At 39.2% G+C, this 23,486-nt stretch overlaps 1 protein-coding gene across 1 annotated transcript; it reads right to left on the reverse strand.

Moving 5' to 3' along the window:
* Nucleotides 1–5,235: 5,235 nt before the first annotated feature.
* On the reverse strand, nucleotides 5,236–5,976 carry LOC138904541 (uncharacterized). Its single transcript, XM_070193047.1, has 2 exons — nucleotides 5,475–5,976; nucleotides 5,236–5,360 (listed from the first exon to the last, which is right to left on the reverse strand). The coding sequence occupies exons 1-2, from the start codon at nucleotides 5,974–5,976 to the stop codon at nucleotides 5,236–5,238; spliced, it is 627 nt and encodes a 208-aa protein (XP_070049148.1).
* Between the last annotated feature and the right edge of the window lie 17,510 nt (nucleotides 5,977–23,486).

Raw genomic sequence — 23,486 nt, forward strand, 5'->3', positions numbered from 1 at the left:
ATTTCTTTACTTTTCGGTGCATTGTTCAACCCAAAAAGTCCAACACCATGAAACAATATTTTCTTTGCAAACTTTACCGGGCCTACCACTTAAATACTTCAAAATTTTCCAGTGTGTTACATATTCAGGCACCAATACACTAGCTAAACGAATTTAAGAGGGTCAGATTATTCAAGTTAGACTTGGGCAATCTCAGAACTAGCAGCATTAGGAGGAAGTTAAATGCTAAAAGGGCTTAGAACAAAGTAGAATTAATAGAATCGTGCACAAAAATAATCCAAAAAACATATTAAGCCATGGATTTCAGAGGTGAGAACACATGTAAATCAAAGACACATAGGGATGAAATTGCAAAAGTCAAGTGGCTTACCAGTTAAACGGACAACAATAAAGAACAAAAGATCCACAAGAACCCAGTAACCTCAATGCGTCAAAGTTCCCAAGAGCTTCGAAAGAACCCCGGGAAATGCTCGCACCAAGAGAAAGTTCGAACAGTAGACTCTCAGTGGCCTTGGCTTTCTGCCGGCCAACACAAAACACAGAACACGATAATGAAGGAATTAAAAGAACAAAGCTTTAAATTTTAGTGAGATTATATCGATTCGGACCTTTTTCAAAGGGGAATCGGGAGGGGTTTATATAGTGACAGATTTAGAACAAGTAAATAAGGAAAACTGTAAAATCAAACATAAATAAGGATGTATTAACATGCAGAATCAATAAAAATCGGATTAGGGGAAAAAATAGGTAAACCCTAGTTGATATAAATCAAAGATTGGCCGAAAATCTTGGCTAATCGGACCCACATAGCCATGGTCTTGATGTATATGGACTAGATATTGTCCAGATTCAAACCGTTGAAGTGAATGGGCAGAATCGGAGAGATGGTACTTGCCATGTTTAGGGAAGTACTAAGTAATACAATGGAGAAACACCCAGCAGCGGAGAAACACTAGTATGGTAAGTGAATGAAGGGATAATCTCATTATCGACGGGATTAGGGAAAGATTTGGAGAAGGCGGCGATTAGGGTTTTCGGGTGGGAGGATGAGCGTTTGATGGCGGCTGGTAGAGACAATGGGTCTCTAGGATTATGGGGATCGGATTTAAGAGAATGGGTTAGTTTATTAGAGGTCGTTGATCGTTTGAGATCAACGGCCAAGATGAAAGAATGGGGTTGGGCGGGTCGTTTAAACGGGTTACTGGCCGGGTTATTTTAACAAAGGTGGTTTGGTTTTGGGCTTGGGGTAATTGGGCTAATTCTGGTCCAAATATTGGTTAGAATTGGGCTATTATTTAAATACCCAAAATTTATCAAAACAATTTATAAATAATATTTGATAAATAAATAAAAATATTATTTATGCACTGAAATGATTAAAAATAATAACTTTGTATTATAAAAATATAAAATGCAATTTTAACACAACTAATATAAATAAAGAGCATTTCTGTACAGATATAGGCTATTACTGCAAAATTACGCAAATAGGTTAAAAATATTAATGTAATTACATAAAATGAAGTAAAATATTTGAAACATGTATTATAGGTGCAAAAATAATAACTTTAAGTAGTTAAGTCATCATAAAATAATTTGAAGGAATGATTAATAAACATTCAAGCAATTTAAATATAGAAAAATCAAATTTAAAGCTCTAACAATTATAGAAAATTATAGAAAAATAATTGTATAGATTTTTAAACTCAATAATGATGTAAAAATGATGTTTTGACAGTATATATATATATATATATATATATATATTGAGAAAATATGAGGGTAAAATTAGGTATCAACAGTTGCCCATTTTTACCTTGGAATGATGAAAGAGTTGTCGGATAAAGCAAATGATGACCAATTTTGGCCGAATTAAATGAGGGATGATGTGATTTGGCAAAAATGGAGGTCGAACCCTGGTTCCTGAGTTGCCTACATATCCCTGGTGTTACGGGAATCAGGTCGTGTGTAGTTCTGGATCCAACGGTGAACGAAACCGATGGCGTTGTTATAGGAATGGTCGTATGTTTCAGAAAAGGTTCTTTTGGGATAGGACAATATCGGATGAATTTATGCGGAGTCATCGATGTGAATCTGAAACGTTATGGATGTATCACTGAGCAAATATGTGAACGGTCATAGAGTAAAAGGCGGGTAATTGATGGTGGTTGGTTACATTTGAAATAATTACAGGATATGAGCATTGAACGGAAACCGGAGCGAAGATTGCTCCTGTTAGGAGAACGGTTACTTCCTGGATTACCTGCAAAACTTAAAACATGATACATGCAAGTATATATGGATTATTGCGAGAATTTAAACATGATGCAGATTCCCTTCGGACCATGAGGGTTGTCTTTGGACGGTGAGGATGGTGTCCTTAGACCATGATGTCCTGGGCCATGAATCATATGATAAGGGATTCGCAGGCCATGAAATTATGTTCTCGGGCCATGATAATGGTGCCTCTGAACCATGACGCCTTTGAATAATGATGTGCACTTTAAAAGACCCTCGGGCCATGGAATGGTGTCTTCCGGCAATGAGGATGATGCCTTCAGACCATGACGCCTTTGGACAAAATGGCGATATTTCAGCCTATGAAATGCAAAATATGATGTTTGGTTGTATGCGAAGATGAGACAAAACAAGGCTTAGTCTTGGGTAAGATGAGGGCAATGCTTAGCCCTGGATGAGTAGAGGATAATGCTAGGTCTTAGATGGCGTAATGGAGATAGCATTTAATCATGAGGAAAAGGCAGTGCTTAGCCTTGTGGAATTAGGGAGGCAAAGTTTATCCTCATGCAGGAAGAGGAGACAATGCTTAGTCTCATGCAAGTAAGGGAAGCAATGCTTAGCTTCATGCAGGAAAGGCAGCGCTTAGCCTTATGCAATTAAGGAGGCAGGGCTTAGCCTCATGCAAATAGGGAGGAAGGGCTTAGCCTCATGCAAATAGGAGACGATGCTTAGTCTCATGCAAAGAAAGGTGGGGATTATCCTTATGCAGTTAAGGAGGCAATGCTTAGCCTCATGCAAATAGGAGACAATGCTTAGTCTCATGCAAAGAAAGGCAGTGCTTAGCCTTACGAAGTTAAGGAGGCAATGCTTAGCCTCATGCAAATAGGAGACAATGCTTAGTCTCATGCGGAAAAGGCAATGCTTAGCCTTATGCAATTAGGGAGGCAATGCTTAGCCTCATGCAAATAGGAAACACTACTTAGTCTCATGGGAAAAAGTCAATGCTTAGCCTTATGCAGTTAAGGAGGCAACGCTTAGCCTCATGTAAATAGGAGACACTGCTTAGTCTCATGCAAGGAAAGGCAATGCTTAGCCTTATACAATTAGGGAGGCAATGCTTAGCCTCATACAAATAGGAGACAATGCTTAGTCTCATGCAGGGAAAGGCAGTGTTTAGCCTTATGAAAGAAAAACGATGAGTGACAGTGAGAAAGTAAAGTATTTCTTAGCTGGAAGTATTTGCGTTTGGTAACTTGTCGTCATGAAGGTAGTGATTTGATGTATCTGCGGGTATTGTTGTCTTATCGTGCCTGCATCCAAAGAAAAATCGTGAGTTTTGTGGTGGAAGGTTGGTTTGCACTTTTGTCTTCTGTTTTGCCTTTGCTCCTGTCTTGAGGTTCTGTTTGAGTTACCCTAGGTAGCATCTGGTTGTCATAGAAATGAAGTTTTCGAAAAATATGCATGCATTTGATAAATATACTTATTTGAAATGTAGTAGTATGTGATTTCAAATAATTTAGATGAACCGGTAACTGTGACATATTTTAGAGACATTGCGACCTCCTTGCTTTAGAATTTTGAGGGTTCCCCTCAAAATTCTGCCCCAGTTTAAATGCAATACTTTGGTTATTCCGTGTATGACGATGTCGGCTAAACTTGCTTTAGAATTTTGAAGACTTTATTAAGATGTGACCGAACCCATAGGGCGGCCTACATATCCCCTCTTAAACGGGAATCAGGTCAAGCGTAGTTCAGTTACATCAGATGAAGAAATGTAAGCAATCCTAAACATAGTATCTCTTGACTGCGTCTGAGTTGATAGGTTTTGGCCAAGTTTCTCCGTCCATTTCTACAAGTATAAGTGCCCCTCCTGTTAGTACTCGATGAACCATGTAGGGCCCTTGCCAATTGGGTAAAAAATTCCCTTTGGCTTCATCTTGATGCGGGAAGATCCGCTTTAGCACCAACTGCCCCGGTGTGAATTGTCTAGGCCTGACCCTTTTGTTGAAAGCTCTGGCCATTCTATTTTGGTAGAGTTGACTGTGACATACTGCACTCATTCTTTTTCCATCAATGAGGGCCAATTGCTCATATCGGCTCTGTACCCATTCTGTGTCGTTGAGCTCGGCTTCTTGTATGATTCTCAGAGAAGGGATTTCTACTTCGGCAGGCATAACCGCTTCAATACCGTAAACTAACAAATAAGGAATTGCCCCAGTTGATGTGCGAACCGTGGTACGATATTCGAGCAAAGCAAACGGTAGCTTTTCGTGCCTTTGTTTGTAATTATCTACCATCTTCCTCAATATCTTCTTGATGTTCTTCTTGGCGGCTTCTACAGCTCCATTCATTTGCGGCCTGTATGCTGTGGAATTCTTATGCTTGATCTTGAAGGTTTCACACATGGATCTCATCAAATCACTGTTAAGGTTGGCGGCATTGTCGGTGATGATTGATTTCGGCACCCCTAACCGACAAACAATAACATCCCTAATGAAATTTGCGACGACCTTTTTAGTTACCGCCTTGTAAGATGAGGCTTCAACCCCATTTTGTGAAATAGTCTATGGCCACTAGAATGAACCTGTGCCCATTTGAAGCGACGGGTTCGATTGGACCGATGACATCCATCCCCCAAGCGGAGAAAGGCCAAGGTGCATTTGTTGCATTTAGTTCATTGGGTGGCACTCGTATCATATCAGCATGTACTTGGAATTGATGACACTTTTGGACATAACTGATACAGTCTGTTTCCATAGTCATCCAAAAATATCTTGCTCTTAATATCTTCTTAGCTAAGACAAAGCCATTCATGTGCGGTCCGCAAGTTCTGGCATATATCTCTTCGAGCAATTTGGATGCTTCCTTGGCATCGACACACCGTAATAATCCCAGATCTAGAATCCTTCTGTATAGAATTCCTCCACTTTGGAAGAAGTGGTTGGATAATCTTCGGAGTGTGCATTTCTGAGTAAGATTTGCGTGCTCCGGGTACTCTCATTTTGCCAAATATTCTTTGATGTCGTGGAACCATGGATTTCCATCCATTTCCTCTTCAACATGAGCGCAATAAGCTGGATGATTATGAATCCCTACTGGGATAGGATCGATGAAATTCTTGTCTGGGTGTTGTATCATGGAAGATAAAGTGGCCAATGCATCTGCTAACTCATTCTGGATTCTCAGAACATGTTTGAACTCTATTTTTGTGAATCTCTTCATCAACTCTTGTACACAGTACAGATATGGTAATATCTTAGTGTTCTTCGTGGCCCACTCTCCTGAAACCTGATGTACTAAGAGATCGGAATCTCCAATCACCAGCAACTCCTGAACGTTCATGTCAATGGCCAACCTGAGTCCCAAGATGCAAGCCTCATATTCTACCATATTGTTGGTACATGAAAACCTGAGTTTTGCAGATACCAGATAGTGTTGACCTATTTTTGACACTAAAACTGCTCCAATACCCACTCCTTTGAAATTCGCAGCCCCATTGAAGAACATTCTCCAACCATCATAGGCTTCGGTGATATCTTCTCCTACGACGGGAAAATATGTTTTCAATGGTTCGTACTCTCCGTCTACAGGATTTTTTGCCAGATGATCCACCAATGCTTGCCCTTTGATCACCTTCTGAGTTACGTAGATGATGTCGAACTCACTCAGTAGTATCTGCCATTTTGCTAACTTTCCCGTAGGCATGAGTTTCTGGAAGATGTATTTTAGTGGATCCATCCTTGATATAATATATGTGGTGTAGGTACAAAAGTAGTGCCTCAACTTTTGAGGTATCCATGTTAAAGCGCAGCAGGTGCGTTCCAGCAAAGAATATCGTGCTTCGTAGGGTGTGAACTTCTTACTCAGATAGTATATGGCCTGCTCCTTTCTTCCCGTCTCATCGTGTTATCCCAAGACACAGCCGAAAGCCCCATTTAGTACAGATAAATAGAGTAGCCGAGGTCTCCCAGGTTCCGGTGGGACCAGAACAGGTGGTTTGGATAAATATTCCTTGATCTTATCAATGGCTTTCTGGCACTCTTCAGTCCAACTTGTTTCACCGTCTTTCTTTAACATTTTGAAAATCGGTTCACAAATCACAGTCGATTGTGCTATGAAACGGCTGATGTAATTGAGATGCCCTAAGAAACTCATCACATCTTTCTTGTTCTTCGGAGGTGGCAAATCTTGGATAGCCTTGACCTTTGACGGGTCTAGCTCAATTCCTCGGTGGCTGACGATGAACCCTAGCAGTTTTCCAGCAGGGACTCCGAAGGCACACTTTGCGGGGTTCAGTTTCAGGTTGTACCTTCGAAGTCGATCAAAAACTTTCCTCAAATCCACTATGTGATATGTACCCTTTTTAGATTTGATGATGATGTCGTCCACGTACACCTCTATCTTCTTGTGTATCATGTTGTGGAAAATGGTTGTAATAAAGGCTGTCTTTTCGACATCCTTTTCATCTATCCAGATCTGATAATATCCCGCGAAGCAATCCACAAAGTATTGAAGTTCATGCTTGGCACAGTTGTCAATCAGTATGTGTATATTGGGCAAAGGGAAATCATCTTTGGGACTTGCTCTATTTAAATCCCAATAGTCGACGCACACTCTGACCTTCCCATCTTTCTTTGGAACCGACACAATGTTAGCCAACCGGGTCGGATATTCAACCACTCTGAGAACCTTGGCTTTGATTTGCTTAGTGACTTCCTCTTTTATTTTCAAACTCATATCTGGCTTGAATTTTCTGAGCTTTTGTTTCACTGGTGGACACATGGGATCGGTGGGTAACTTGTGAGCCACTATGGATGTGCTCAGACCAGTCATATTATTGTAAGACCATGCAAAGATGTCTTCATACTCCTTTAGGAATTGGATGTATTCTTCCTTCTCTGACGGTGATAGGTGAATGCTTACACGCATTTCCTTGACTGTTTCGGAGTCTCCCAAATTAACTGTTTCAGTCTTATCCAAATTGGACTTAGAATTGTTTTCAAAATTTTTCACTTCTCTGACAATTTCCTTAGGTATTACATCCTCTTCCAGATCCTCTGAATCACTATCCTTATGTTGCGTTGTCTCATTATATGTCATATTCGCAGGTTCGTCGGGATAGGTAATAATAATGTTGTAGAGAAAAAATGTAAAGAATAATAATAAACACTAAAAATAATAATGCATTAGATAAATCATGAAAACGTCAAACAAGTACGGCTCGATGACTCGAGCGATTATTTCAAAACAAAATATGCTTAAAACAAAATACTGAAAATGTCTTAGATGCTCATAAAATTGCTTTCAAAAATAAATGATACTAATTGCCATGCTACCCAGGAACTCGACGGGCCCTTGATGGTGCAGCAGTCCAATTTTTGAGAACAGACCCCTTATCCATGGTCCGAATAATAAGGTCTTCCTCCTCCTACTCCTCAACTATCGCACTGCAATCCATGTCTTCATCATCCAGAAACAAATTTCTTATGCCAGCTAAAGCTTCATATTCTTCGGACCCCCACATCATGTCAGCTTGATAAAATGACTGGGGCAAATGTGGTACTGGTTGTTCTAGAGGGTAATAATGACCATGCTATGGTGGCGACCAATTTTGACACTCTTGCCAGGTGTATTCATACCTGAGCCCAAAAGTTGTGCCATGACATTTTAGCTGTACCGGTTTGGTGATCCCCTGGAGATTCTTGCCGAGACCCTTGCCGGGTTCATACCCTATCCAAGACAGTATGCTTTCTATCTTACTGCTCCACCATTTGTCTTTCTCAATTGCATTGACGCGCTCGATGCGATGGTATGTTTCTCCACCCAAGTTCCTTCTATTCTCGATGACCGGAATAGTCTGATTGGTATAAATGGGATTACTTTTGTCTCCATGAATGATCACTTCCTGATGGTTCCACTCAAACTTCACGGCCTGATGTAGAGTAGAAGCTACGGCCCCAGCGGCATATATCCAAGGTCGTCCCAACAATAGCTTGTAGGTAGCAGATATCTCCAACACTTGAAACTCAACATCAAACCAGGTTGGGCCCATCTGTAGGCTGAGGTTGGTCTCCCCAATTGTGGCCCTTTGAGACCCATCAAATACTTTCATATTCATACTTCCTGCTCATATCTCGTGCAGGCCTTTATCCAATCTTTTCAGAGTAGTTAGTGGACATATGTGAGACTCGAACCCCCATCTATCAGGACTCTGGAAATGAATTTGTCCTCAAACTGCACAGTGATATGCAGTGCCCTGTTGTGACTTAGTCCTTCTGGTGGCAGCTCGTCTTTATGAAAAGTGATCTTATGGCTTTCCAATACTTGCCCTACCATGTTGGCCATTTCTCCACTGCTGATGTTATTGGGTACATAGGCTTGATTCAACACCTTCATCATGGCATTCCTATGTGTCTCAGAGTTTTGCAGCAGTGATAAAATGGATATTTAAGTAGGGGTTTTGTTCAGATGATCAACCACAGAATATTCTCTTGCTTTCACCTTTCTCCAAAGGTCATCCGGGCCAGTCTCAATGACAGGTGGCTTAGATGCATCTTCTTTTCTCGTTCCTCCCAAATGCTCGGGTGTATAGACCCTACCGGTTCTGGTCATGCCTTGCGCTGCACCTGTTTCTTTCAATTTTGCTTTTCCTCTTCTTCTTGCTTCCGCAACATAATTCCATGGTATAACATTAGACTTATAAGACAGCGTAGGTGCTACCATCATGGTGAAGGGTGTTGTTACTTCAACCTCAAATGGAGTTGGTGTAGCTACCTCAACTTCAATTGGTGCATGAGTTTGTACCACGATGGGTGTGAGAGTGACTGGAGAAGTTTTAGGATTATCCCCTTCTCAAATTAGTCCAATTGACCCTTCCGAGTCCCATTCTTCATCGGTCTCTATCACGTTTACCCCTTCACCTCGGTGATCCGGGAGAGGATTGTTACGGATATTGGGTGCAGCCCCCTTTGCATGTATGACTTTGGTGTCAATTAATGTCTGAATCTTATCCTTCAAAGTACGACACTCATCAATAGTATGACCCTTCATGCCTGAGTGATAGGAACATGTCTTATTTGGGTTAATCCACTAGGAAGAGTTTTCCATAGCAACAGTGGGAATGGGAGTGACATAACTGGTAGCCTTTAGCCTCTCGTATAGTTGGTCTATGGGTTCATCAATTGGAGTGTATTGTCTGGGTGGTCTGCGGTCGAAATTTGGTCTTGGTTTTTGGTAATTTTGGCGGGCTGGAGGTGAGTGGTAGTATGCTCGTTGGGTGTTATAGGTATGGTAAGTGGCGGCAGGTTGATGGTATATGGGAGGTGAAGGCTGATATGTGGGTGGAGGTTTTTGGTATGTGAGAGGAGACTTTGGACCTTGGGCTACCATTACTGAACCCACTTTATACCTCCTGACTGCAAAGCTTTATTAGTGGCTTAGAGTGCTTCAAAGTTTGTCACCATTCCGCTTTTGATCCCTTCTTCTATTCTTTCTCCCAGCTTGATGATGTCAGAGAACTTATGGTTTTCAATAACCATCAACCTTTCATAGTATTACGGGTCTTGAGCTCTGACGAAGAACTTATTTATCTATTCTTCTTCAAGTGCCAGCCTTACTTTTGCGGCTTTAGACCTCCACCGAGTAGCATACTCGCGGAAGGTTTCCGTTGGTTTCTTCTTGAGATTTTGAATGAAGAAAATGTCTGGTACGTTTTCTGTGTTGAACCTGAATCTATCTATGAAATCCGACGCCATGCTCACCCAATTAACCTATTTCTTTGGGTTTTGACTGATGTACCAAGACAAGGCATCTCTGGTGAGGCTCCTCATGAATAGCTTCATACGGATTCATTCATCCTTGCCAACCCTTACAATTTTGTCACAATACGTTCTCAAATGTACCTTCGGATCACCAGTTCCGTCGAATATTTCAAACTTAGGAGGTTTGTAACCCTCTGGCAGTTCTACATCTGGCTGAATACACAAATCCTCATAATTCAAACCCTCAATGCCTTTGCCACCTTCGACACTTTGAACTCTGCCAGTAAGCTTCTTGAGTTCTTCCGCTATGTTCTTGATGAACAGGTCCTTCTCGGTGGATTCGGGTATATATAGGGTCTATTATGTGTTATGGGGTAAATTTTTCACATATATGGGATTGCTTTGATGGATTCCGGGAATCTGGGCGTAATGGTGGTCATTGGTTGAATTTTGTGGGTCAGGAGTAGGCTGTGGTGCATTCTGAGAGGTGTGGTATGTAGTTGTTTGTGGGTATTGAGTTGGATGGTGATGGTGTTGTTGAGGAGTAGGTACCGGTGGAGGGATATGGTTCTGAGGAGGTGTGGCGTATTGATGTGGTGCAGTAGGATTCGGTGGTGGATTTTGATTCTGCGTGTTTTGGGGAGGTATCAGGTTTTGGGCGTTTGTGTTTTGTTGGTTGATATCAGGGACGTTTAGGGTGAGGGAAAGGTTTGCCAAGTTCCGGACCTGCTCAAGTTCCCCTTGTAGCTCCAATATTTTCTGTTCCAGACATAGGACCAATTCATTCTGTGGTGGAGTACTCCGATCGTCCGAAGTTTCAACGTTCTCTGCATTGTCCTTTATGATACCGCTTAAATCGTCCATTTTTCCTTTCCCTTTGCTTTTGCCTTTAGGATCACTTGGTGGAGGAGGAGGAGGTGGAGGACCTCTGGATCTAGTATGATATGCGGATGATGCCAGTATGCACGAACCAACCTTGGGGAATGGGAATAATCAAAAGAAAGAAAAACAAAAGGTAACCAAGTGAGTAAGGGATATTGAAAGAATGCTTGCAATATTGAACATGCTCTACAAAATCATGTAACAGAATCGCGTCCTCATTTGAGGGACCTCGTTTTGCCCGAGGTAGGCCTAAGCGACACATAGACTTGGAGAAAATTGATGCCAATAATTGTATCATTTCATTAATGCGAAAATGAATCAAATCCTTACTAAAACGACAATAATAAGAAAGTTACTAATGGCATTTGCCTTATTACATTCAAAATCTAAATCTAAGCTAAAAAGCAGTAAAGAACATCATTTCCTAATCTACTTGGTCCCAGAAGGACCTTCCCCGTTCTTGGCTCTCTTGACTCCATCAATCAGATCCCCCAGGTCGCGCATATCCAACAACAGGTAAGCCTTTGCTAGATGCCCCCTTCATTGCCATCCGTGTTCTGACAATCTGAAAGCCTCTTTCTCATCTTTCCCTCAAGCTCCATCAACCCTTGCTCCAAATATTCTAATCTTTATGTTGATTTAGTGGCGGTTTCCCTCCATTCATTGATTGCTTCCATATCCACTTTGTGTTGTTCCAAATGCCTAGCTTCAGACTCGAAAACCCTCTTGCGCAGCATCCTATACTTGACTTGTGCTTCACCAGTGTCATCTATAACTCTATTTTTCAGATTAATTCCTGGCTTGACATCCCCCGCTATATCATCTACCAACCATGATGGGTAGAAGTACACATGGCCGACATGATACCTGTTTGGATCGATGGTATCTTTCTCCACAATGAACTTTTGATTCCACATATGTTGTGCCTCGAACCTGAACGGAATGATGTTCCCTTTAAAATCTGCTTTATATTGGACCATGTTGGAAACCCGAGGTATAACCTATTTTCTTCCTGCTTGCCTTTTTACCCTTATAGGAGCATATGGATAGATCCCTCTTAACCCGATCAACACTAGATAAGTAGTTTCTCTTGATCTGATGATGAACTCACTGCTAGGGAACCATTCAAACATCCAATGTACCTTTTCGTCAGTCAGATTGCTGATGAAACGCACCCAGCTCACAACACTTACAGGTTGTGCAAACCTATTTGGGATAAATGTCATTCTCTTTGGATGATGGTAAGCTATGTAGTCATTCAATGGTCATCACAGAAGCTCTTGGCGATATTCACCTCTCTGGAAATGTTCTAATAACTAAACCTGCAGCCACAGATTACAGCCCTCGAAGTGTCCATACCCCTGCTTGCATCGATCTAAAGCGCGATATATTTTGGCCAAGATCATGAGGATGATAGTGTAAGTTTGTCCCTCGATTCCTTCCATTAGAGTCCTAGCGACCATGGCTAAGCGAGTGAGGATCCTTCCCCCTTTCATCGGAAATATCAGCGATCCCAAGAAACAGACAATGAACACAAAAACTCGACGGTGCGTCCAACCTAAGGAAGTGATGGCAAGTTCATCATGATGAAGGCGATATGACTTGCTATGCCCATAACGTTCGTAAAGGAATTCAAATGGGATGTATGACTTATTCAAATAAAGCAACTCATCATTTTTCTTGAAACCCAGCATTTTCAAAGAACCGCGAGGGGTGTGATTCTCTGGCACTAATAACTCTGGACTATCCCACGAGAGCTTAGCGAAACCTCCTATATCCTCTACGAGAGGAGTCATTTCTATGTTACCGAAGCGGAAGACAGCTCTTTTCTCATCCCAAAACATAGTGGTGGCCTCAATCAATGCCCTATTTAGTCGAATGTCCAATAAGGAAGGTAAATTATCAAGGACCTTTTTTCACATGATTCTTGTCACTAGGTGAAAGGTTCTTCCACCAATCAAGCAGCAAAGGTGGGATATTTTGGACCATGCCGAACCTAGGGACTTCGTGCTTTATTTTTTGCAAACAAATAGAGTTAGCCATTTCCCCATCCAGATTCGACTATTTACACACTAATGATCAACATATTGGCCTATTTACTCCAAGTAATGCACATAACGTGACGGTGTCCATTGGGATTGTGGAAATCCCGTCAAACTTTCGACAAGGCTTATCTTAGCGGGCTATCATGTTAGCAACCTTCTAACCCGTACTAGGTCTAACATGATGCATGTACATTTAATGTTGGAGTGAGGTTTCTAGAATGGCCTAGACTGGTACTCCCAAGTGGATAACTTGAGAGGGAAAGGCACGGGACCGTCGACTGCATCGCTGATCGACTAGTCTACCTCAAATAAGCCTTTTCAATTTAAAAGGGTAATTTTGAAAGAGCGCAGACACACATCAAGCGCCGCTATGTTGATAATTGGCACGAGTGGAGTATGTGGAGCATGCTTTATGCAGAGATAATAGCACATTGCCAAGTATTTGCATGATAAATATGTAAAAAGCGGTAAATACAGTATTAAGGTAAAATATGAAAAACATAAAAGAAAGACAAAGAAAGAAGTTAGTCTGTGGAATATATGTGAGAATGTAATAAAGCAAACAAGGGAGTAGGGATGGGAGAGACATGATGTAGCAATCTTTAAACAAATGAAGAGCAGTTTAAAGCAAATAAAGGTGAATAGGAAAGGGATGTGCATGTTATAACCAATTTAAGCAAAGTAAAGCGGAGCAGGGAAGGGATGTGCATATTACAATGAATTTAAACAAATAAAAGGAAAATGGGAGAGGGATGTCCATGTAGTAGCAAATAAAAATGGAAAAGGGAGGCGCCCTTATATTAAAGAAGACTAATCCATATAAGCCAAATTCGCTATGGTAAGAGCCTAAGTGTAAGTCTCTAGTAGAGTCTCCATGCTGTCATGCCCCGTTTTCTCGCAAAATTGGGCTTCAACATGTGACAACTCTGTTAAGGAGGTATTAAAAGAGGAGAGTCGCCACCTAGCGATTTTTAAGGTGTGTTAGGGCACCTATTTGCAAATAACTCTATTTTAATGTAACGACCCGACTTGTCGTTTTAAGAATTTAAGTCTCGTTCGGCGGCATAAGTCCTTGAGCAGCTTCATATTATGTTTATTGACTTGCGTGAGTGGTTGAATTCAGTTACCGGATGATTCGGAGTGATTTCGGACACTTGGTCATTAAAACGGAAGCTTAAGTCTTAGGATTTTAACCATAGTCGGAACTGTGTGAAGACGACTCTGAAATGGAGTTCTGTCGGTTTCATTAGCTCCGTTGGGTGATTTTGGACTTAGGAGCGTGTCCGGACTGTGAATTTGAAATCTGTAGCTGATTTAGGCTTGAAATGGCGAAAGTCAAATTTTTGGAGATTTGGACCGAAAGTGGACTTTATGATCTCGGGGTTGGAATGTGATTCCGAGAGTTGTAACAGCTCTGTTATGTTATTTGGTACTTACCTGCAAAATTTGACGTCATTCCGGGTTGGTTTGATAGGTTTCGGCACGCGTTGTCGAAGTTGGAAGTTCATAAGTTCGATTCATGGTGCTATTCGTAGTTTCGACGTTATTTGATGTAATTTTCGACCCCGAGCGAGTCCGTGTTAGGTTATGGAACTTGTTGGTATGTTTGGACGGGGTCCCGGGAGCTTCGGGTGTGTTTCAGATGGGCCACGAGTCATTTCCTTCTATTTTGAAATAATGTTTTCTGTCATCTGATGTTCTTCTTCGCGATCGCGAAGTGCCTTTGTGTTCGCGTAGTGTTCTGCTGACCCGCCTAATATTCCTTCTTCGTGTTTGCGTTCAAGCTGTCGCGTTCGCGAAGGTCTGCCCTTTCCCTCCTTCACGTTCGCATAGTAGAAACCAGGCACTAGGCACTGGTGACTATTTACCCTTCGTGTTCGCGTGTCCCCTTGTGTGTTCGCGAAGGTTCCTGTTCTTATTCTTCGCGTTCGTGGCCCTTTGCTCGCGTTCGCGTAGGTCAGTCGTGGGCCATTAGATTTTTCCTCTCCACGTTTTCGACCGACCCATCGCGTTCGCGAAGCACATCTTGGCAGCCTTCAGTTTTCTTATTCACGAACGCGATAGGTCTTCCGCGTTCGCGATGCTTTGATGCATGGACAGAAACATTAAGTTACGAAAATGGGTTTTCCTTTTTTACCAAAGTGGAGCTCAGGAAGAGGCGATATTCGGGAGATTTTTAAGGAAAATAATGGGGTAATTGTTCTTAACTCAATATTAGTCAAATTACCCGAATCCATGGTTATTTTAACATTTAATTGGTGAATTAAGTTGGAAGATTTAGAAAACTCTCTTGGTTTAAATTGAAGATTTGAGGGTCGAGTTGATGTCGAAATTAAGTAAAATTGGTATGGCTAGACTCGTGGTTGAATGGGCTTTCGGATTTTATAACTTTTGCCGGGTTCAGATACGTGGGGCCCACGGACGATTTTTGAGCTAAATTTCGGCTTTTGATGGAAAATTAATATTTTCTTATGGAATTATTTCAATAAATTTTATTGACTGTATCGAATTTATTTGTGACTAGATACAAGGATTTCGGAGGCCAATTCGCATTGCAAAGGCACATCAGAGTAAATAATTTTACGGTTAGAGGTAAGTATCCTGCCTAACCTCGAGTGGGAGAATTACCCCTTAGGCATTGAGTCTTATGTGCAATTTGTGTAACTGAAAACCATGTACGCGAGGTGACGAGTACGTACTTGGGTTATATGTGCTGATTTCATTGGCGAAAATCCTTAGACGCTCTTATGTATTAAATTGAAAATTTTTGGCACTTATTAAATCCTTTAATTGTCTTGCCTAAATCCTTGTTTGTTGGATTTGTTTTTATATGATGATTTTGGTGTGATTGCCACCTTGATTTTTATGTGAAATATTATTTTGTTGAGTTGTTCACTATCGGATATATTTGTTAAGATTTTGTACACATTATGGTCGAGCCACGAGTTCCTTATTGTGGAAAATAATGTACTGTTGAATTTTGTGGCGAATTGAAATATTTGAGCACTTGATGTGCAATCTGTGATAAATTATAATATTTGAGCACTTGATGTGCAAATCTGTGATAAATTATAATATTTGAGCACTTGATGTGCAAATCTGTGATATGTTGTAATATTTGAGCACTTGAGGTGCAATTTATGAGATGTGATATTGGCACGTTATGTTGTTGGAAAGTTTTGTTCGGGTGTTTGCACGAAGTTTCTGCCGTGCTATTATTACTATTAATTTATGCACATGCGGCGTGACAAGGCGGGCTATATATATATTGGGGGAGGGGGGGGATTGCGCATGTGGTGAGATAAGGTGGGAACATTATTGTGTGCGTGTAGCGAGACAAGGCGGGCATTCACTTTTCTATTGCACACGTGGCGAGACAAGGTGGGCTATGTCGAGGATTGAATTGTGATGGCTTATGATGGACTGGGGGTATTGATGTTGTTGCAAATTTACTTTGGGGACTACGAGACGGTATCTCGGGAGTGCCTTTGTTGACATTCTCTATGGTTGTACTTGTCTTTGATTATTTTGTATTTCCGTGATAGGTAAATTGTTGTGTTCTTCTGTGATGTAATATTTGATTTATTATGTGTTTGTATTCCTTGTTGTAATGTATTGGCTTTGGCTCTTGTACGAGACTCTGAGGATTTGTGGTTTTAGTCTTTATTAGTTTTCAAGGTTAAGTTGTTTTGAATAAAAGAAATTGTTGTACGCTTTAATTCTTATAAGTTTTATATCCAAATCAGCAACTATCGTGTGCTTCATTTTAATTAAAATGTTATTTTCTTCATCCAAATAATTTGTAAAATAAATTCATTTCTTTATTGATTTTCTTTATTGATTTAAAAAAAATTTTAAACTTACTTTATTAGAAATAAATTGATCGTGTGGATCTTATATACATTGATATTATTGGCACGTGAGTAGTCCGTGCAGTTGTGATAGAAATATGGGCACGAGGTACCGTAAAAATATGAAGGTGGGTTGAGACCCGTATTTTATTATTATTAAATGAGGTATCACGGGGTGACTTTTAGATTGAAGAATTATATTTTAAAGATATTTATTTGAAAGAGTTTTATATTCGAAGGATACTTATTTGAAGAAATATATTTGGAGGGTATGTATTTGAAGAGATTATATGTGAAAGACTTGTTTAATTGGTTGTACTTGTGTTCTTTCTTATTTGTCGGAGTAATAATTGTGGTGTTCTTGCTGCCTTATTGTTTATATCACTGCTATTTGTTCTCGATTATTTTAGTATGGCACAGGTTATTTGACTAGTGAGTGTCTTGACTATACCTCGTCACTACTCCACTGAGGTTAGTCTTGATACTTACTAGGCACCGCTGTGGTGTGCTCATTCTATATTTCTACACATTTTTGTGCAGATCCAGGTATTGTTCGTTAGTAGTTGTGCGAGTCGTTGCAGTGGAGATTCAAGGTAAACCTGCTACTGCATTCGCAGGCTTCGAAGTCACCTTCAAGTTTTCATTTTGCACTGTTTATTCTTATTTCTTGACATTTGTGTTTAGAAGTTTTCTAGCAAACACTCTATAGAACTTATGACTTGTACTACCGGATTTTGGGAATTGTAAATTTTAAGAGATTTCTATTCAAATTGTTAGATGTTATTAAAAATAAATGTTATTGTTTCAATTAATGTTAGTCTTACCTAGTCCCTAAGACTAGGTGCCATCACGATACCCAAACGGAGGAAAAATTGGGTCGTGACATTTAACTAGTCAACGCCACCAAAGATCGGGTAAGGGCTCAAGTTACCTCAAAGAGAAGGTGTTAGGCACTCCTCGAGGTTCACAACTGTGGATCCCGGTCGAACTTAACTTATATGGATTAGTCTATGTGATCAATTAAGCAAAGAGAGTACAAAATCTAAGAATTTTATTACAAAGAGATCTTGAATAGGAAGGTGCAGCTATTTATCCATTCTAATAGAAAAGAAATAAAGGGGGGGGGGAAGAATAAGATGGGGGGTCCTAAGTTTTTTAGCCTAAAGGATCACCCCGTGCAACATAAATAATATTTTGTAACTCCCTTGAGATAGGGTGTTACTCATATTATCTAGAGGGCACAGACTATCATCTCCTGCTACTCGATTACTATATTAAAGTTGTTTACCTAAGAGCGCTCTAATTTAATTCTAAGTCGTACCCTACGCATGCACTGCCCGACCCATACCTATGGTCCAGGAGGTTTTGGACCTCTATTTGGATGGTTCTAGACCTTATATAGGCTGCTCAAAAATGCAAAACTAGGCGACAAATAAAACACATATTGGACTTCAAATATGGCAGTTAAGGGCTCAAGTTAGCCTCCACACTTAAGCAACAATTGCACGCGAAATAGGTTTTCATGTTAGGACGTTTCATAATTAAGATCCTTAAGCCCTATAGATATGATTTCTATGTGACTATGCATTAAAACATACAAGAGGTTTCAAAGGCTAGGCGTTGCTTATCTCCAAATTATACGATTGTTGCATGCTGATTTGAGATTGCAGATTTCCAGTTATTTAACCTATAGATGATGTGTCTAGGTGTGAATCACTAAGTGACAATGAAATCTATTGGAGGAAAGCCCAGAATTATTCATGCTTTCTAACAATAGCATACATAAAATAATGTTTGAGCGATTTAGCATTAACAAACTATGGCGAGTAATTATATCTTATAGGCAGGATCTCTAACGTTCAGCACTTAGAGATGATTTTATCATCATACCTTAATCCTATAGGCATATTTTCTAGGTGACAGTGGCAAACGGAATAGTCAGAATACTGTAGGCATGATTTCTAGTAAATGCTGATGTGAATTGAAATCAATGGCATTTATTCCTAAAGGCAGGTTTTCTAGTAGTACGTAGCAGTAAGCATAATTGCAGCACTTTGAATTCATGTTTACTAGCAGACTGTGTGTATGTGTGTGTTTCCCTAATGGCATGATTTCTATAGTGCACATAGTGATGGAATAGCATATATATAACAAGTAAATCATTGAGTCCTATGGGCATATTATCTACCCATTTGGTATGCAAATATTGAAAATCTACCCATTCCATACTTTACTAACACCCCAATCGTTTATACAAAGTTATTACAGGACCATTAATGAGTAAGATATAAATGTTATACAAATAATAACAATAGGCCCCCCACAGCAGGCCCAAATGAAATACCCAGCACTGTCTAGGCCTTCAGCAATTCTCACACAGTATACCCAGACTTCTAACAAGGAGCCGTATTCATCAACACAACCCCAGAATCCATAGAGGAGCCCAAAGTTAATTCATATAACCATATTGCCAAGCATTGCATCATTTAAACCAACAGACTTAGATGTACAACAGATAATAGGAAGAAAGGGGTTGATTGGGGGTAGTTTAAGTTTCAGGGAATGACTAAGGACCCAAATCCTAATGTGTCAAAGTTTACAAGGGCCTCAAATGGACCCCGAGCAGTGTTCACACTAGGAGGTCAGCAGTAAAGCCTAGGTAGCCTTGGCTTTCAGCCGGCTAAGAATAAGAAGTTCAAAATAGCATAAGTAGCAAATGAGGAGAATGGACAATGGATGAGGGACAGAACTGGGGGTACACTTATAACCTAAAGTAGACATAGCCAAGTTGAGCATACCGAGCAACTAATCAAGAAGGCCAGTAGGTTCAGCAGGATTTCCATACATAGCAAAGTATCACATAGACAGCCACATTTTGAAAGAGTTGGGGAAGAAACAGGTTTGCATGGGTATACAGAGATTATCATGTACAGATGAATGATACTAAACCAGTTGAGACCTAAAAGGTCCAAATTAAGCTAAGTATGCATTCTAGTATCATAAGATAGACAAATTAACTCTCGTCAGAAAACAGGACTGCATTGAGACATGATAAGGAGCACACATTATGATAAAACCACATATGGAAAGGGTCAGGGGAGAAATAAGTTTGCAGTCACAGATGCACAATACAAACAAGTTAAAACCTAAGATATTATGCTAAACATATATCCTAGTGTCATGCTAATTAGTATTTAGACATGATGGGGGATGCACATTGTGACAAGCCAAATAATCACTGAAAGAACAGGATATCAGATGAACCATAGACATGTTGGGGAACATATTAGCACAGAAGCAAGATCATAGAGAATGGTCTTAATACAAATTGAAACACATTGTACATGCAAGACAAACATTGCAGAGATTCAGAGCAGTATGAGATAGCAAGTTCATACCAAATAGCACATGTACGGATTCTGGGATTGACACAATAGACTAATTAACTAAAGAAGATCTAAGTGATGCCATAAAATAAAATGGTTCAAACAAGGCAGGAAAAATAAGTTGAGGTAACAGTTAAAATCTCAGTCAATCACTAATGGGGTATGGGGATCATGCTGAGTGACACAATAGCAGGGGAACATGTCATAATTAAAACAGAAAGTTCTAGCACAAGTGTGAAGTATTCATTATAGAGATTAAGGATAAAGCAAATAAGCATATTTTAGGGAACATTCAGCCACCAATACACTGGCTAAACGAACTTAAGAGGGTCAGATTATCCAAGTTAGACTTAGGCAATCTCAGAACTAGCAGCATTAGGAGGAAGTTAAATGCTAAAGAGACTTAGAACAAAGTAGAATTAACATAATCGTACACAAAAGTAATCCACAAAACATATTAAGCCATGGATTTCAGAGGTGAGAACACATGTAAATCAAAGACACATAGGGATGAAATTGAAAAATCAAGTGGCTTACCCGTTAAATGGACAACAATAAAGAACAAAAGATCCACAAGAAACCAGTAACCTCGATGCGTCAAAGTTTCCAAGAGCTTCGAAAGAACCCCGGGCAATGCTCGCACCAAGAGAAAGTTCGAACAGTAGACTCTCAATGGCCTTAGCTTTCAGCCGGCCAACACAAAACACAGAACAAGATAATAAAGGAATTAACAGAGCAAAGCTTCAAATTTTAGTGAGATTATATCAATTCGGTCCTTCTTCAAAGAGGAATGGGGAGGAGTTTATGTAGTGGCAGAAATCGAACAAGTAAACAAGGAAAACTGTAAAAATCAAACATAAATAAGGAAGTATTAACATGCAGAATCAATAAAAAATCGGATTAGGGAAAAAAATGGGTAAACCCTAGTTGACAGAAATCAAAGATTGGCCGGAAATCTTGGCTAATCGAACCCATATAGCCATGGTCTTGATGTATATGGATTAGATATTGTCCAGATTCAAATGGTTGAAGTGAATGGGCAGAATCGGAGAGATGGTACTTGCCATGTTTAGGCAAGTACTAAGTAATACCATGTAGAAACACCCAGTAGCGTAGAAACACTAGTATGGTAAGTGAATGATGGGAGAATCCCATTATCGACGGGATTAGGAAAAGATTTGGAGAAGGCAGCGATTAGGGTTTTCTGGTGGGAGGAGGAGCGTTTGAGGGTGGCTGGGTAGAGACAATGGGTCTCTAGGATTAGGGGGTCAGATTTAAAAGAAGGGGTTAGTTTATTAGGGGTCGTTGATCATTTGAGATCAACGGCCAAGATGAAAGAATGGGGTTGGACGGGTCGTTTAAACGGGTTACCGGCCGGGTTATTTTTAAAAAGGTGATTTGGTTTTGGGCTTGGGGTAATTGGGCTAATTCTGGTCCGAAAATTGGTTAAAATTGGGCTATTATTTAAATACCCAAAATTTATCAAAATAATTTATAAAAAATGCTTGATAAATAAATAAAAATATTATTTATGCACTAAAATGATTAACATTATAAAAATATAAAATGCTATTTTGACGTAACTAATATAAATAAAGAGCATTTCTGTACAGATATAGGCTATTACTGCAAAATTGCGCAAATAGCTTTAAAATATTAATGTAATTACATAAAATGAAGTAAAATATTTGAAACATGTATTATAGGTGCAAAAATAATAACTTTAAGTAGTTAAGTCATCATAAAATAATTTGAAGGAGTGATTAATAAATATTCAAGCAATTTAAATACAGAAAAATTAAATTTAAAGCTCTAATAATTATAGAAAATTATAGAAAAATGATTGTTTAGATTTGTAAACTCAATAATGATGTTTTGAAAGTATATATACATATATTTTGAGAAAATATGAGGGTAAAAGTGGGTATCAACAGGTAATTGATATTTTTGAGAAGGACAACATTTTTAGGTCCTGTTATTTTTAAACCAAAATAAAATGTCATTTAAGCAGAAAGATTAACAATATCTTAGGTTACGTACGTATGTTTAGATAATATTTTTGGCACCAAAATAAGACTAACAGGATTAGGTAGGTTAATCCGATCAACAGGACATGATTTTAGAACATATATTCGAGGACCTGGAATTTTCCTGAAAACTGTGATTACTCAACTATTAATCAGTTTCACTGCAATTCATTTTCATAGGGTACTGGTAATATGGCAGACCACATAAATATGGTATGCAACATTCCTCTCTCTTTCAGTTCAAAATTGCCCTTATAATTGGAAATTTTACTGCAATTGATTCGACTCTTTGAAGCGTTTTATTCGATATATACTTTTGTTATGAGATGAATTGTTAATCATACTTTCGGAAACAGAAACAGAAATACTGTAAAGAAGCGGAACTTTAAAACTAAGTGAAAGTTGAATATGTTACCTATGAATCCTGTAAAATCAATTCTAATGAATATGGTATTTCAAGCTATCCGGGATTACCCGTATTCGAACAACTCTAACTTTGATATTCCATTGCATCGAATTGCTTGAAATTTATCTGATTTCATTAACTTGTGTAGCCATATTTGCAAAGCAGTTGTAATCAGAAAGGTATATTGAGTTGATAAAATAAAGTGTAGATAAAATAGGGATTTTTGGTTGGAAGCCCACGTTTGGGAGCACGATCAATCGTGGGTTCCTCGGACGTTTTTTTTTTTTTTTTGGTCAATTTTATTTATAAAAATAATTGCAAATTTGAGTGTGTAGCTGTTTATTAAAAAACGGCCAAAAAAAGTGGGAGGAATTTTTTTTAAAATAAAGCTGTGTAATAAATAAATAGAATAACTGTCAACACGTTTGAGGAAGTATAAAATTCTTTTGAAATTCGCAGGTTGTAAGTTAATTTCCTCATTTGTAGTTTATATCAATTTTCAACTTCAACTATCCTGGACATTTGTCCTAAATTTTGACACGTGTTGAATTGTGATTATTTCACTTGGCACCCTATCATAGTTTTGATTTTGTTATTCTATATAGATATTTTATTTATAAAAATAATTGCAAATTTGAGTGTGTAGTTGTTTATTAAAAACGGCAAAAAGAGTGGGAGATTATTTTTAAAAATAAAGATGTGTAATAAATAAATAGAATAACTGTCAGCACGTTTGAGGAAGTATAAAATTCTTTTAAAATTCGTAGGCCGTAAGTTAATTTCTTGATTTGTACTTTAAATCAATTTTAAACTCTAACTACCTTGGACATTTGTCCTAAATTTTGACATGTGTTAGAATTGTGATTATTCCACTTGTCAGCCTATCATAGT

Source organism: Nicotiana tomentosiformis, chromosome 2 (genome assembly GCF_000390325.3).
Source record: "Nicotiana tomentosiformis chromosome 2, ASM39032v3, whole genome shotgun sequence".
Classification (NCBI taxonomy): domain Eukaryota; kingdom Viridiplantae; phylum Streptophyta; class Magnoliopsida; order Solanales; family Solanaceae; genus Nicotiana; species Nicotiana tomentosiformis.

Excerpts from the sequence above, each read along its gene's own strand:
- LOC138904541 (XM_070193047.1), bottom strand. The coding sequence starts at position 5,976 with ATGGATCCACTAAAATACATCTTCCAGAAACTCATGCCTACGGGAAAG. Across the intron at positions 5,361-5,474 it reads GATATTACCATATCTGTACT|ACAAGAATTTCATCGATCCT; the intron begins GTGTACAAGAGT and ends TACAACACCCAG.